Source organism: Haemorhous mexicanus, chromosome 2, assembly GCF_027477595.1.
Source record: "Haemorhous mexicanus isolate bHaeMex1 chromosome 2, bHaeMex1.pri, whole genome shotgun sequence".
NCBI classification, from domain to species: Eukaryota; Metazoa; Chordata; class Aves; order Passeriformes; family Fringillidae; genus Haemorhous; species Haemorhous mexicanus.
The window spans coordinates 35,235,186-35,249,117 of NC_082342.1; the positions used below are offsets into that span (position 1 = coordinate 35,235,186).

The 13,932-nt window shown below is 41.7% G+C and overlaps 1 protein-coding gene across 2 annotated transcripts in view; it reads right to left on the reverse strand.

The window, feature by feature from the left end:
- The window catches only part of NARS2 (asparaginyl-tRNA synthetase 2, mitochondrial), a 48,694-nt gene that overhangs the window by 4,473 nt on the left and 30,289 nt on the right, over window positions 1-13,932 (reverse strand). The window contains exons 8-13 of one of the 2 annotated variants that reach the window (XM_059838447.1): window positions 8,824-8,922; window positions 8,312-8,355; window positions 6,483-6,549; window positions 4,855-4,992; window positions 3,647-3,744; window positions 2,013-2,039 (exon numbers count right to left, since the gene is read on the reverse strand). In XM_059838447.1, coding sequence (XP_059694430.1) covers window positions 2,013-2,039; window positions 3,647-3,744; window positions 4,855-4,992; window positions 6,483-6,549; window positions 8,312-8,355; window positions 8,824-8,922 — 473 coding nt within the window. The remainder of the gene's footprint in view (window positions 1-2,012; window positions 2,040-3,646; window positions 3,745-4,854; window positions 4,993-6,482; window positions 6,550-8,311; window positions 8,356-8,823; window positions 8,923-13,932) is intronic. The other variant, XM_059838448.1, reaches the window with a different exon arrangement.

Sequence of the window (13,932 nt, forward strand, 5' to 3'; positions counted from 1 at the left end):
ATCAAGTCCCCTGTTTACAAGGCAACATACTTAATACTCCCTGGTCACAGAGAAGAAATAATAATAACAACAACAGTAACAATAATAGGAATAGCAATAATAATAATAACTCCCAGAGTACCCTCATCACTCGACTTTCCCACCTCATTTCCACAGACCTCTCAGTTTAGCCAAGGTCATAATCTACAGTTAGAGCTATTTTCCATCAATTGTAGATTAAAGGAAAAAGTGTGAAAATAAGATAAAATAACTACAAAACCTAGCCAAATACTACTTCAACTCATATTCTATATGAAAAGAAATGTGCCTAACAGGAAAGATGTAGTGTACTGAAGAAGACTCATAGAGTTTGACCATGTCACTTTATCTATCTTATGAAAAACTTCCTAAAAGGTAGGAATGGCAAGAAGCAGAGCAGTATTTCAGATCATCAGTTGCCTCTGCCTTACGATTTGCCCGCGAACAAGGCAATCCTGAAACTGTCCTAGAAACAGTCAGATCCACAATATCCTCTTGCTTAGTGGAGGGAATAAAACAGGTAGAATCAGAGATATGGCAATGGTTAAGGAACTTGAAAGGAGATCACATTCAAAAGTCAGCAAATATTATATTTAAAAAGGAATGACTCAACTGTTCTTCCAAGAGTTTGTGAGCCAGCTTTGGAGACTCAATTCAATCACTAAATTGGAGGAGATTAATTTTAGTCTTTCCTGCCACCTCCACTGAAAAGATGGATGCTGGCAAGGCACCTATTTGTATTCTGGCAGATTTTGGACTGCACTCCAGAAGCATCCAGAATTACTACTATCCTGCACCTTCCTAGGATACCAGACCCTGCTAAGGCAGGGGGTAACAACAGCTTTAATCTTCTCCAAGTTACATTGTCTGTGATGGAGTGAAGGGAATAAAGGAGGAAAGAGTCTCCAAATCAAGATCACAGCAGGAAGAGCTTCCAGAATGTGATCGTTACAAATCACATGAAAATGCAAATGAGCGACAGGCAATGTCCTCATCTTTTTTTGAGGGAAGCATGAGGCAGGGCTGCACTATCTTAGTAGTGCTGGAAGGCTCTGCCATTGAACACCAGACTTCCTTGGGCTGTATCTCAGCATCTAACCACACAAGTTATCACCCTGTTCAGGATAATCCCACCCTCTGATAAAGGGATAAGGTGTATTCTGGACCACATCTACAACAATAAAGGAAGAAATTAAATTCACCCTGTTTGCACATGGATGATGTGAAGATCTGCCATACACTGGGCTGTTCCTCAGTGATTTCAGATTGTGGGAAGATGAGAGTGAAGAACCAATACTTTGTTTTTTTTATCAAGGCAGCCTTCCTAATGATCAATCCAAATACTGCAGAATACTTGAAAATACTCTTCTAAACTTAAAATTTTCTGCACTACCACTCTCTCAGTAGCTGTGATGAAGTGCATACCAAGAAACCCTAAGAACCTTCTGTCATTTTAATGGGTTAAACTGTTAATTCAAAGGTTGATCTGTCTCTTTAGGAGGACAGTTTTAATTGCTTTAACTGCTTTGTTAGGGAAGATTTTTCGACCCAATTGCTCTGTCAATTGCAAAGGGAGTTATTCATAGACCTCTTAAAGGTCACAGATCGCTGTGGTTCTGTAACCTGTTTATCTTGTGCATGGTGGTCAGAATTGACCCAGCTTCCAACACAGCCTAGTGATTTAATATGAAAAATCATTATGGGTTGTAAATTAATCCACCTTATGCAGTCCTGAGAGGAATAACCTGTGCTGTGAGTGGACACATTGGAGGCATAAACTAAGCAGCATTAGATTAACCTTTGTTTAAATGAATTGGCTATTTCATTTAGACTGGCAGTGATGGCAGGGCAATAGGGCCAAAAAATTGTTCCCTCAGAACCAAACCAAAACAAACCAAAACAAAGAAACAAAAAAAGAAAACAAACAAAACCTCAGTTGCTTAAATAAGTATCAAAAGAAGAAAAAGAGCTTGCAGAGCAAGGTGGCATCTTACCATTGATAGGCATCTGTGAGTCCTAATCTGTGAAACAAAAAGAAAATCCCTTGTAAGTAAAGGAACAGAGTTATTCTGCACAAGCAGCACTTGCCTGGAAGAGCATGCTACTAATAGAGGGAAAACCTGGTGAACTATTGTATGAAGCATGCATAAGAAGACAAGAATCCTGGTTTTTCTCTCTAATGTTATAGTGGGTCTGCAGGAAATAGAATTTAAAGGTCTAAAATATTTGGGCTTAACAAAACCAAATCCTGAAGACTCAAAATTGAGAAAAACATGTGAAAGGAGGTGTGATTTACAAAAGACACACCCCATTTGTACCTTAAAATGCTTTCTATGACTTTCCTGACAAACAAGAAAGTCTGGCTTTGAACTCCACATGGACCCCTCTCCTCCTCCTAAGGACTGTGGATTCAGACACTGGCAGAAAGTTTGGACTGAAAAAATGCAGCAGGCAACATTGTACTTTACATGAACTGAAGCATGCCTGCTTCAGAGAGCATACAGGGAGAGTAGCAGGAAGCAAAGGGAATATCATCATCCTGTACTAACAGAGAATTCTAACTGAGAATTAATGTTCTGGTGATTTTAATTGCCTGGTGCCTTTTGGATTCATTATGCTGAAGTAGATTTTGCTCTTCTCCACTGACTAGATATATCTGTGTGAGCATGTGGCTACTTTAAGCAACAAATTAATTCCCAGTGTGCAAATGGTGCTTCTCTGGGATTAGCCTTTCCCCAGTATTGCACAAGTGTATGACTAGCCCAAACCAAAGTGTTCAAGTGCTGGATGGGACTTTGTACAACCTGATCTCATGGAAGGTGTCCCTGCTCATGGCAGCAGGGCTGGAACTAGATGGTCTTTAAGGTACCTTCCAACCCAAACCATTCTCTGATTCTACAAAATTTTTGAACAATCACATAGGATCCAGAGAACAACTGTCTGTGGAGAATTACCCAATGTCAATTATTAACTAAAAAGCAGCTTTGATATTCTGACACTGAAGTTAGCCTAAAATTACCAAAAGTAACAAGATGCAGACTAAGGCAGCAGGGAAAGAGGAGCCCCGGTGACACAGGACAGGTCTTGAGCAGTTCCAGTGAAGCCTCCCATAAAACTATTAGCAAAGAGCCATAATCTCTGAAATCAGGCCAGTCACTGAGGCCAGCTACATCACAACTGGCAAAGCTGACCAAAAATGCAATTTCTCAGTTACACAACATGATGACAGATATCTAAGTTCTGTATATGTGACAACCTCCACCTTCATAACCCACTTTCAGCCACAAAAACTAAAGAAAATAATGAAGTGTCCCACAGCAGACCCTCTTCCAGACAGTTGCAGCAGAGCTGAGGCACTCTTACTGCCCTGGCCTCTCAGCACAAAGAAAACTTTTCTTCTCTGATGAGCTAAAACAGAGGTGCTTTGCACACCTATGACAGAAGCACAAGAACTTCTTCACCAGTTTGCAGTCACCTACTCAAATAAATACATATCACAAAGACAAAAATAGGCTTATTTTAAATACTATTATCTGGCCTTCCACTCCTCAGTCTTGCCAGCCACAGAGAGCTGCTGAAACACTCTCCTGCTCAGGCTAGTCTCCTGGCATCTATGGATTTTCCATACCTCTGTAAGCGTGATTCAAGGAAGGGCAGTCGCTCCTCTCTCAAGCTGCCTCCACACAGCTCCCCTACTCCTGGTACAAGGAGATCAACAGCTGCAACCTTCAAAGACAGAAAACTAATTGAAGTCATGCCACATAGCCACAGAGTGACTAGCAGAAGAAGTTAACACTGATGGTTTTTTGTAAAACCCTACTGTGATTCTTCCAGAGTCCAGGACACTTAGGTAAGGATTTGCATATACTTGAAAAGCCTTTTGTTGACAGGAGAAGGCTGGGAGGAATTTTTGCAAGGATAAACATCAGAAATTTACAGAAAACCTAAATGACAGCAGTGATGTCTCAGACTGAGGACATCTACTGCAAGTGGTTTGAACTGAATCTCACCAAGTTAGTCTGGTGACAACCTGTGTGGGGTTATATAGAACCCAACAGCAGCTCAGAGAAAGGCAAGGACATGTGGGCAAGCTTTCTGAAGCCCTGATTCCCTGCTCTGATGCTGATGCTTGTGTTCAGCCCTATCTATCCCCACTCCTATAACCAGTTCTAATGGATATGGTAGCAATGGCACTCCTGTGCTGGATCAAAGTGTTAGGATCCAAGTGTTACCACTTAGGCTGTTAGGTTTGGGCTGTCTGTCTTCTCTGCTTTGTCTCCTAGGGTTATTTTTCTTATCCTACAGCTGAAATGTTGCTAGAATTAAAGCCACTGAAGACACATTGGTGCATGGCAGTGTTGTTGCTCTTTTTAGTAGAAGCAATGCTTCAGGTTGTCTCAATTCAGTTGAGAAATCACAATTTCAAAGCATGAGACTTGATAAAGAGCTTATTTCTTCTGCCCATCTGCTATTTGAGCATTACATGGATGCTACATTTGGATCACAAGAGAATCACAGACTACTTGGAGCCATCCAATTCTAGGCCTTTCACTTAATATTATAGAAGTTTAGCAGGAAAAGAAATAAACTATGGCAAACTTGTCTTAAGTAAATTAAGCAAAAAGTTAACACTGCCCCAACCCCTGCATCTTCCTCCTCCTGCTGTTTCCACTTTGGGTATTTTCTTCTACAACAGGAAAAAAAAGGGGCAGGATCACCTGATGGTCACGTTTTATCTTGAACTTCTTGGGGGCAGGCCCAGCAGATGATGTCTATCAGTAGGCCAAGACATATTCCTAGACAAAAAAGTGGTGGAGGTGTGACCCATGGACTCACCGTGTGTTGAGGTCCATCTTCATTGTCCCGCATGTAGAAAGGTTTGAGGTCGTATGGATAGTTAACCACAAACACAGGAACCTCCCCACAGTGCTTCACCAGGTACTTCTCATGTTCTGTTTGGAGGTCACAGCCCCACTGTAAGGACAGCAAAAGGGGCCTGGGAATCTCCTTTGGTACCTTCTTGCCCATGGCAAGAGACCCAGCAAAATCCATGCAGAGAGAGATGCGCTGCTTTGAATAGCATAGGCAAAGCAACTTCTCATACAGGCCACTGGGAAGTAGACAGTTTCACAAGTTTTCAGGCAGAGAAAAGCATGTAAAATAATATGATTTAACTTAACAGAAGTTAAGAAGAACAGGGCCAGATCGTTCCTGCATCAGGCCCAAGCATCTGGTATCAAATCAGAAAACCCAAAACAAGCAAAAAAAATCCCAATCCCAAAAACTCCAAACCACATACTCATATCTAAAGGAAAACAGGCACCTCTCCAAAGCCAGCTTACTTGACCCAGCAACCAGCCTTATTTCAATATTACCTCTGGTGTATAGAAAGCAGCTTTCCTAGGCTGATTACTCTCTTCCCTGCTGTGTGCTGTTACATGCTACATTAATTCCCACTTAAGAAAACATAGCACCATATTAACCAATTCTTTGTTATCAGAAACCATGGACATTTGCAATGCCCTTCACTTTTCCATTTTTCCAGGGACGTTATAAATCCTCTGGCTTTTGACTTGAGATCCCCAGTCCATTTATAGGACATGCAAAGAATATCGGGGGAATGGAAGGGGAAGAGAGGAATAGACCTCCCCCAGACCCTCTTCATACTAAAATATCCCAAGTTTGCTGTGTCAGATCCAGGTAGTACAGAGAAAAGATTAGAGGTTCTACACCCACTTGTGCACAGAGATGAGACAGTTACCCAACTGGCTATGAGGGTGGCTTCAGCCAGAGAGTTATTTTCCTTGAAGTATCATAATGAGATAATGATTAAACAATATAGACATAAGATGAGCACCACCACAAATGCTGTCCCATACTGGAGTGGGTGTGTTTGAAATTGGGCAAAATATTTTAGAAAACCACAATCTCATAGCTTTAGAGAGACTAGCACATTACTCTTTTTACCCAGTCAACATCGATGCTTTAGAAAGACAAGGGATTCCCTTTACCTACATCTAGATTACATGACACTTTCACATGGTATTGGTTAATTAATCCTAGTCCAACTTTTGGTGCTATCCTCTTATTTCTCCTTTTCTTGAGAACTAGTACAGCAACTCTTCTTAGATGATTGCTACTGAATCTGCAACACTCTCAGCACTACTCACGTACAGGAAAGAGAAGTGCCTTTTACTAAAGCCTCAATCCTTCAACTGCAATCTCATCACTTCCTTCCCTGCAAGTGTTACATGTTCTCCTGCTACACATCTCACTCCTTGCATTGCTCCCATTTCAGCCCCGAAGGGCAAAAGTTGCACTGGATTTACAGCCCAGCAAACAAAACACCCCAGGAGGCAGATAATCTGTGCAAAATAACAACTCTTGTGGTATCAGAGAGAGAGAAAGGAGATTCTACAAAGTTCAGGCTCTGTGTAGGGACAAACCAGCTGGCAATGACCTACCTCTGGCTTGAAAGTGAAAGTTTGAGGAGCTTGCTTCAAAATTTCCACTGCTTCACTGTAGGAAATTCTGCAAGAGGAAGAAAAAAGTCTTTAAGATAACTATGAAAGGAACAACAAAGTTTTCTGGCTAATTGCCATGCTGGAAAATTAAGGAGGCATTTCCCCACCAGCATGCCAACTTGTGTGTAATGTCAGACTTCCCAGCAATGCTTCTTTGGAAAGAAACCAAAAAGCATTTAATATGGCAAGAATCCTATGTTTTCCTGTGCTTCAGCTACATGCAGGGCAGGAAGTGCTAAGCTCTCAACACTTCTGCATTATTGCAATATTGCATTTTAGTCATAAGTGAGCTCTGCAGGGAATTGCTTCATAGAAATGGGTGGATTTTTTAAAAGAAAACAATATGTCCTCATCAGCATAGCTACAACAACATAGCTGTAGTCCAGGGTGTGTTAGGCAAAAATAACAGCCCAGGGTGCAAAGGGCTTGAAGCTCAAATGTTTCCACTTTACTTAAAAAAACCATGAGATTTATGTGCAGCAATGTTTCTCTACTTCTCTGGCAGATTTGAGAGCAGATTGTTCACCAATTTCCACCGGCACAAAAGAACAGCATCATGGCAAAGCAAACAGAAAAATTGCAGTGAACAATGCTCCAGATTTGGTAACTGGAAATCCAGACTCAATGGAAGATATCGTAGCAGCTAAGTTTTCCACATACCAAGCCAAATGTTGTGGACAGAGAGAAGAACAGAATAACACGATCACAATAATTTTATCTTTGTATCACTGGCTAATCCAATTAAAAACTGGATTCCCTAAGGAGCACAAACTCCTTACACCCCAATACAAGGTTTCATTAAAGCAGGGAAGGCTTCTGGAGGAAGGAATATATTGCTCCACGTGTTTGGGTTATGTGAGGCCACAGACCAAATGAGGTGTATCACTGGCACAGATTCAACACATGTAACCAATGTGTGTAAGCCAGGAATGGCCCAGATCTGCCAGCAGCTGATGGAGAGAGAGAGAGAGAAAGGGAGAAAGAGATGGTCTGTCTCTCTCCTTTTCCTTGGAGCATGGGAGAAGCTGAGTGCAACTTTGTCCTTTCAGGAGTATCAGTTAGGTCCAAAGGGAGGACTGAAATGGGCAGATGCTAACTTCACTGAGGACTCCCATGGTGCTCCTGCAGGCAGAGGCACAGGGGGGATCCATCATGATCCTGTTGCCCAGGTGTGGCTGCAGCTGCTTAACAAGATAACCAGTGCTGGGATGAGCAGCCTGACAATGTTCTGTGGGATAAATGGAGAGCTCCACCATTTGAAGAGACAAGCAGGAGCAGGGAGGATGTGGCACTCTTGGGGGTCAGTGAGGGAAACCCTAAGCCTTCAGCTCTTTAGCCCAAAGAGAACCGGGATTAGGAGCTACACAATCAATTGGGAATAGAAAACCGATTGGGATTATTAAATATCATAAAATACTTTAATAATAAGAAAGCCCCTGGAGTGAAAGTGTGAATGAAAGCAGAGCATCAAAGCCAAAACCAAGCAGGACTATGAGCAACCAATGTGCAGGTACATGCTGGAAGGAGAATACTTTTGGGGATCTTGTCCAGGGGAGCAAAAGCCAAAGGCCAGGAGATTCAGGTGACAGTCTCATGCAGAGCTGAAAGGGCATACCTGACAAACAGTAAAAGGGAACTGCAGCTCATGCTCTTTTGGAGCCATTATGCTACCCCAGAAGACACTGAGTTGTGAAAGAGAAAGAACATACACAAAACAGGAACTCTTCCCCCAAAAGCCCCCTGCAAGATCATTTTGAAATAGTACTTACATCATAAATTTGTGCTTCAGTATTTGTTCCAACCTGTCCTTGGTCAAAACAAGAAAAACATAAACATGTAAAGCTACCCTTTACGGTTCAGGAGCAAACTCAGGAAAGTGACCTCCCTCTATTTTGTAATTTGGGACTGCATTCTGATGTAGATACAGGTCAAAATCCACTCCTGGCCATTCAATGCCAAAACAGAACCCAATTATTGAAGCTGATGATTCAGAGGCTACCAGATAAAGTGACAACTACAGTTCTACCACACTTGCTACCAGCTACAAAAAGTTGTGTGTCCTCTCTCTGTTGGCCTGAACAATCACTTAAGCTCAAGCTGATATTTAGCTTTTCACAGGACAACACAGTAACAAAACAAAACAAAAAAAAAAGAAAACAAACAAACAAAAAAAGAAAAAACCCAACAACAACAAAAAAAAAGAAAAAATTAAGCTCTCCTATAGCCAAGAACCCCAAAAACACATGACAGCATTGCAGTTCTTTCCTGTCACATGCATTACCTTCTGTGCAGGAGCTATGTATTTATGAAAAAGTTCAACATCACGAGGACATCTGGAGAGCACAGTGCTTGTCACTGTCTTGAAAAGATCTTCCATAACCTAACAGAGAAAAAAGGAGCACATGAAAAATGAACACTGCTTAGGTGTCCCAGACTATAAATGAAACATGGTACACATCAGCCAAAGGGTACAGAAGGAGTTTCTGTCCTTCTGCATGGCCAGACTCTATAAGAGGGAACCACCTCACTAATGCTCCTAATTAGCAGGCTTGCTTAGTAGCTGAAAAGGACTGGAACCTTTATTTTTGCTACAGGTTTAGGGCTTCAATATCGGCTGATGGAGTCAGTATCTTCAGTCAGGTATCTTCAGTGAAAAAAATCACAGCTAAAATATTCAAGCAGCAACCCTGGATAGCCACAGACATCTTACAACCATTTGTGGGTCTGGTCTCAGATTCATTTTTAGTGAGGCATCTGTCCTGTAATGAACAAGTCCGGATTTATGCCTTGTTGTTAGAAAAGACAAAGAAGGAAAGAGAATAAACATGCAGTGTGTAGAGCAAGCCCATCAAACAGTTCTCAGCTAGAGAGACTCTGCAGTAAGAGCAAATGAACATGTACAAGATGAGCAGAGAGCTCAAGCAAAGGACACATCAATGCAGGGATGTTTGAGAAACTAAAAAGATGTGGTTCCATTTCCCTAAACGAATGTGGATTAACTAAATGACATTATCATCCAATTTGGATATACTTATCCAGTAAAACGGGCTTCACTCATTAAGAAATTAAAATGCCATTAAAAGCCCCCACATGGGATGCTGCTGCATTTTCATCAACCCGTTTTAAGAGTCACTTTCTCTTTTGGTTAAGCAAAGCAGACCATCCAAGACACTTGCTGTTGTGCAGACTAAGAGTTCCCATGGCTCCCTGTAGTCTTACACCAGCACAAAGCAGGTAGCTGAACCCTGTGGTATCAACTGATCGCCCCACCTCTTATTCAAAATCACCCTCCTATTTTTATTTTCTTTGTCAAAACAGAGCAATGCAGCTGGGGCTACATGTCATCTCAGCCTGGGAAGGGACAAGGTTTTTCCTAACTAAGCGCATCTCAAAGTTCTGGCACTTTCCTGGTTGGTTGCGGATTTCTGGGGTGTTTTTTTGTTGTTGTTTGTTTGTTTGTTTGTTCTGTTGTTTGGGGGTTTTTTTTGTGAGTGTAACAACTGCTTCATTAATTGCAGAGTTTAGAGAACTGAAGTCTCCACTAATGATATCTAGGTGAGCAGCAGCCCCTAGACACCACAAAGCCTGTGACTGAGGAAAGATGAACCTGTGGAAAGAACAGTCAGCAGACCTCAAGAAGAAGCAGTAGGTCTGTGCCTTACAAGGAACTGGATCTTTCAGGGTAAGAGGAACACAAGGCACAGAAACAAAGCCACTGGGCTACTGACATAGCCAAGATGAGATTTCAGGCATGTTGTTCAAACTTATGCTTAGATGAACATCCTTCATACCTGCCCCAAGCTGCTGAAGCACTGCTCTGTGCTGGTGAACAACTCTGCATCCCACCAGCCTAGTGGAGCTGGTAAAGCAGTCCATTTGGGCTACTCTGAGCCAAACTCAGACTCTAGACTCCTGCATCAACCTGGGCTCTCCTTTTAAAAAAAGGGAAGATGCAAATAAGGGAACAGCATTATCATATGCAGATGAACAGTTTTACGCCTCCTGGTACTCAAACACACAGGAAATGAAAAGCCAGCATTCCTGCTGCTGAGTGGCAAATAACCAAACAGTCAGCTTTGAACTTTCTTCAAAGTAGCTAGAAAAAGGCTTATGCAAATGAAATTAGAAAACTTCTTAGCAATTCATCTGGTTTCACCAGGCAGAGACGAAGGGATTTTACATTAAGCTTCCTCTTTCTAGAAAATGAAAGTATCATCTGGTTTTGGAAAGGCATGTTGTTTAATTAGCACTTTTTTTCCTCACTGTGCGATAAAGTAACAATTAGGTTCCCACAGCATTCAACATAAGCAGCTTCCTCTTGTGGAAAAAAGATGTGGGTGGTATGGGAAAAACAATCTGAGAAATATTTCCAGGTTTGAGACTGAGGTTTTATCCTGGCAAAAAAGACAGACACGTGGGTCATACAGTGGCCTCCTTGCCACTCTTATTTATGCCAAACAAGTACTAGGCACAAACAGTAGATGGAAAAAAAAAAGGAGGAATAAAACCTCTCAAACTGAGAATTTATGTCTTTAAGCAGATAGCATAATGAAGGACTGCAAAGTAGGCTATAGGAAAAATGAGTGGAGAAGTGTAATCACTGACTTGCTGGTTTAAGGGAACACATGAGTGTGAGATATAGGTGAAGTGCTTGGTTTGAACATATTCTGAAAGAAACATGTTTGACAGGAGACTTACACAGGGGAGAAAAGGCACTGGAATCACAGCAATTAGCTCATCTCAGAGGTGGGACTCTGGATATCCCAAAAGCCCAATAATGTGATTGCTTCACAATGGTGGTGTGTAAACTGTGCTGGTAGGGGGGCAAGCAAGGAGAACAGAGGTTAAAGCTTTTTCCCTTCCCTCAACCCTTTTAGCCTCTTTTGATTTTCACCTTTGAAACTTCAGCAGTATCAACACTGGCCTTCCCCAATGTTGCTCTGTTGTTTAATGGTTAACAGCTCAATTTTGATTAGGAGCAGCTCCCAAGGGTATTGCTTAATTTTACCCTGGATCTTTTGATACTGCAACTTATCCTCTTCCCAAAAAACATTATGACCAGAGTTGAAACAGAGCAAATCATCAATAAAGCAGCAGTAAAAGTCAGCAGCAGCAACTGAAGGTGCTGCGCACTCCAAGAAAGGTTCAAATCATCATCTTTATTATGTAATAAAGATTACATAAGAAAAATCACATGACCTGCCAGCAGGATTTTTATTTATGTATTTACCTGGGCCATGCATATGGATGCAGTGTAGATCACAGGCTCCTTACAGGAAACAATTACCAGTGGACCACTGTTGCTGCCTCCATGCTTGCTCACACCCACTCTACATGTGCACATACAGAGGGAAGGATTCCCATCTGATCTTGGTCATAAAATCTCCTCTCAGCAACATAACCAACAGCTCAGGCCCCATTTTGGAGAGATGCTGTTGCTGTGCAAGGAAAGAGACTTGTCTGCCAGACCACTGCTCCACTGGCCATTGAAGCTGAATAAAAGTTAGGGAAGCAGATAAAAGTTAGGGAAGAGAACAAGCCTGAGCTATGGCAGCTGGATACCACTTCAGACAAGGAACCTACAGTCCTGCAGAAAGCCCAATGTCCCTAAAGAGAGTTGTAAAACAGAGTGCAAAACTCTTAGAACAAACCCTTCTCATGTGATTACCAGTGTTTGCTCCCTCAAGACTGCAGTCAGACCTGCCCAAGTGCCTAAGACTTGGTACTGAAGACAGAATGTTGAGTGAAAACTAGACTGGAAATCAAATCACATACATGTTTTAGATCCATGCTCTCTAAAGCTGACACCCAGAATGGGTACCTGATTTCATTTCATGCCTGAACTCCCCTCTATAAAATGGAGGTAATAATGCTCCATGTCACTAGGCCGTAATGACAGCAAATTAATTTTGATGAACTACATAACCAGTGGAAGACAATACTCCTGCCCTCAGGACACAGCTCAAATACTGAGTGTTAAATTGTATGCCCCATCTTAAAGAGAAATATTCTCCATCCCTTAAAGAGACAGTAGTGCTAGGATATAATCTTGTTAAGGAAGACTAACACTATGCATAAATTCCTGACAATGCCCTCAGGAAAACTTCCTTCTTGCATTTCCTAACTTTACAGCCTAAATAATGCCTTTTTTAGCATGGCTTTGTATGTGCTTTTGATGAAATTCAATAATGACTGTATCATATGGCCTCTTTGAGACTCCATTAGTGTCATGAGTGAAGTGGGATCCTTTAAATATACTGCACTGCTGATACAGGGGAATGAAAAATAGAAGATAATGGCCTACAAATACAACTACATGACACAGCATTGAAGAGAGAGGGAGGGAGAGAGTGGTAACAGGCATCTCAGAGGACAAATAAAACTGGAGACCTTGGATCACCAATTCAGGTACTGGGGGCCCGATGGCTCTAGGGGGTCCAGCCACTTCCACAACTGTACCTCTTCTCCTGTCTATCTGACCTTTTTCTAAATCCTTCTCTTTCTCATCCATTTTGGAGGAGACAAGAGGTCCCTCCTTAGATCCCCTTACATGTACCCTGTAGACCAAAGCAGAAATACTATCACCCAGCCATGCAGCGTGAAGTTCTGCACTGAGCACACGGGACTTTCCACAGAAAGTATTGTGAAACCAGTACTGCGAGAGTCAAAGCTTCTTTGTAGCACTAAAACAGATTTTGGCACAGAACAGAAATTTAGATTGCATGATTAAGACACATGAGACTTCATAAGAACTGTGCTACTAATTTAGGAATAACTGAGCACTACTTTGTGCAATTACAGAGGGGAAAAAAGGCCGATGCTCTAAGACTTCAGGCCCTTTGTTCCCAAATACATGTAGCTTGGTTATTAAATCTCCTTTTTTTCCTTTTATTTCATAATGAAAACTATGTTTCTTTTGGAGCTTTGGCTGAAAGATCTCAAGCCTCACCAGTGAATGGTAAACATGCACATCTTTGTAGCAAGGCTCTTTAATGGTGTATAAGCAAATACTTCAAGATGTCCCTGAAGAAGCTGAGCATTCCCAGCACATTAATTTGCTCAAGTGAGAGATACTTATTCCAAATGTCCAATAGCAATTTTAAAAATAAATTTTTAACAATCCAGCTCCTTATGTGAGGACAAAGTTCAGATAATAACCCTGGCCAAGAGCCCTGAAGGCTTTCAACTGGGCGTTTTTCACTGAATAAAGAACTTGCAGATGACAACAAACAGACAAAATACCCGATGGGCAGACACATGAGAGAACACTGAATTTAGGTCAGTTACACCAGGAGAGACACTTAGGTTTCAGAGCAACTAGCAGAGTTTTCTGTTGATTGGGTTTTTTGGTTTGTTTTGTAGTAAAAGAGATTGCTTAATGGTTTAAAAA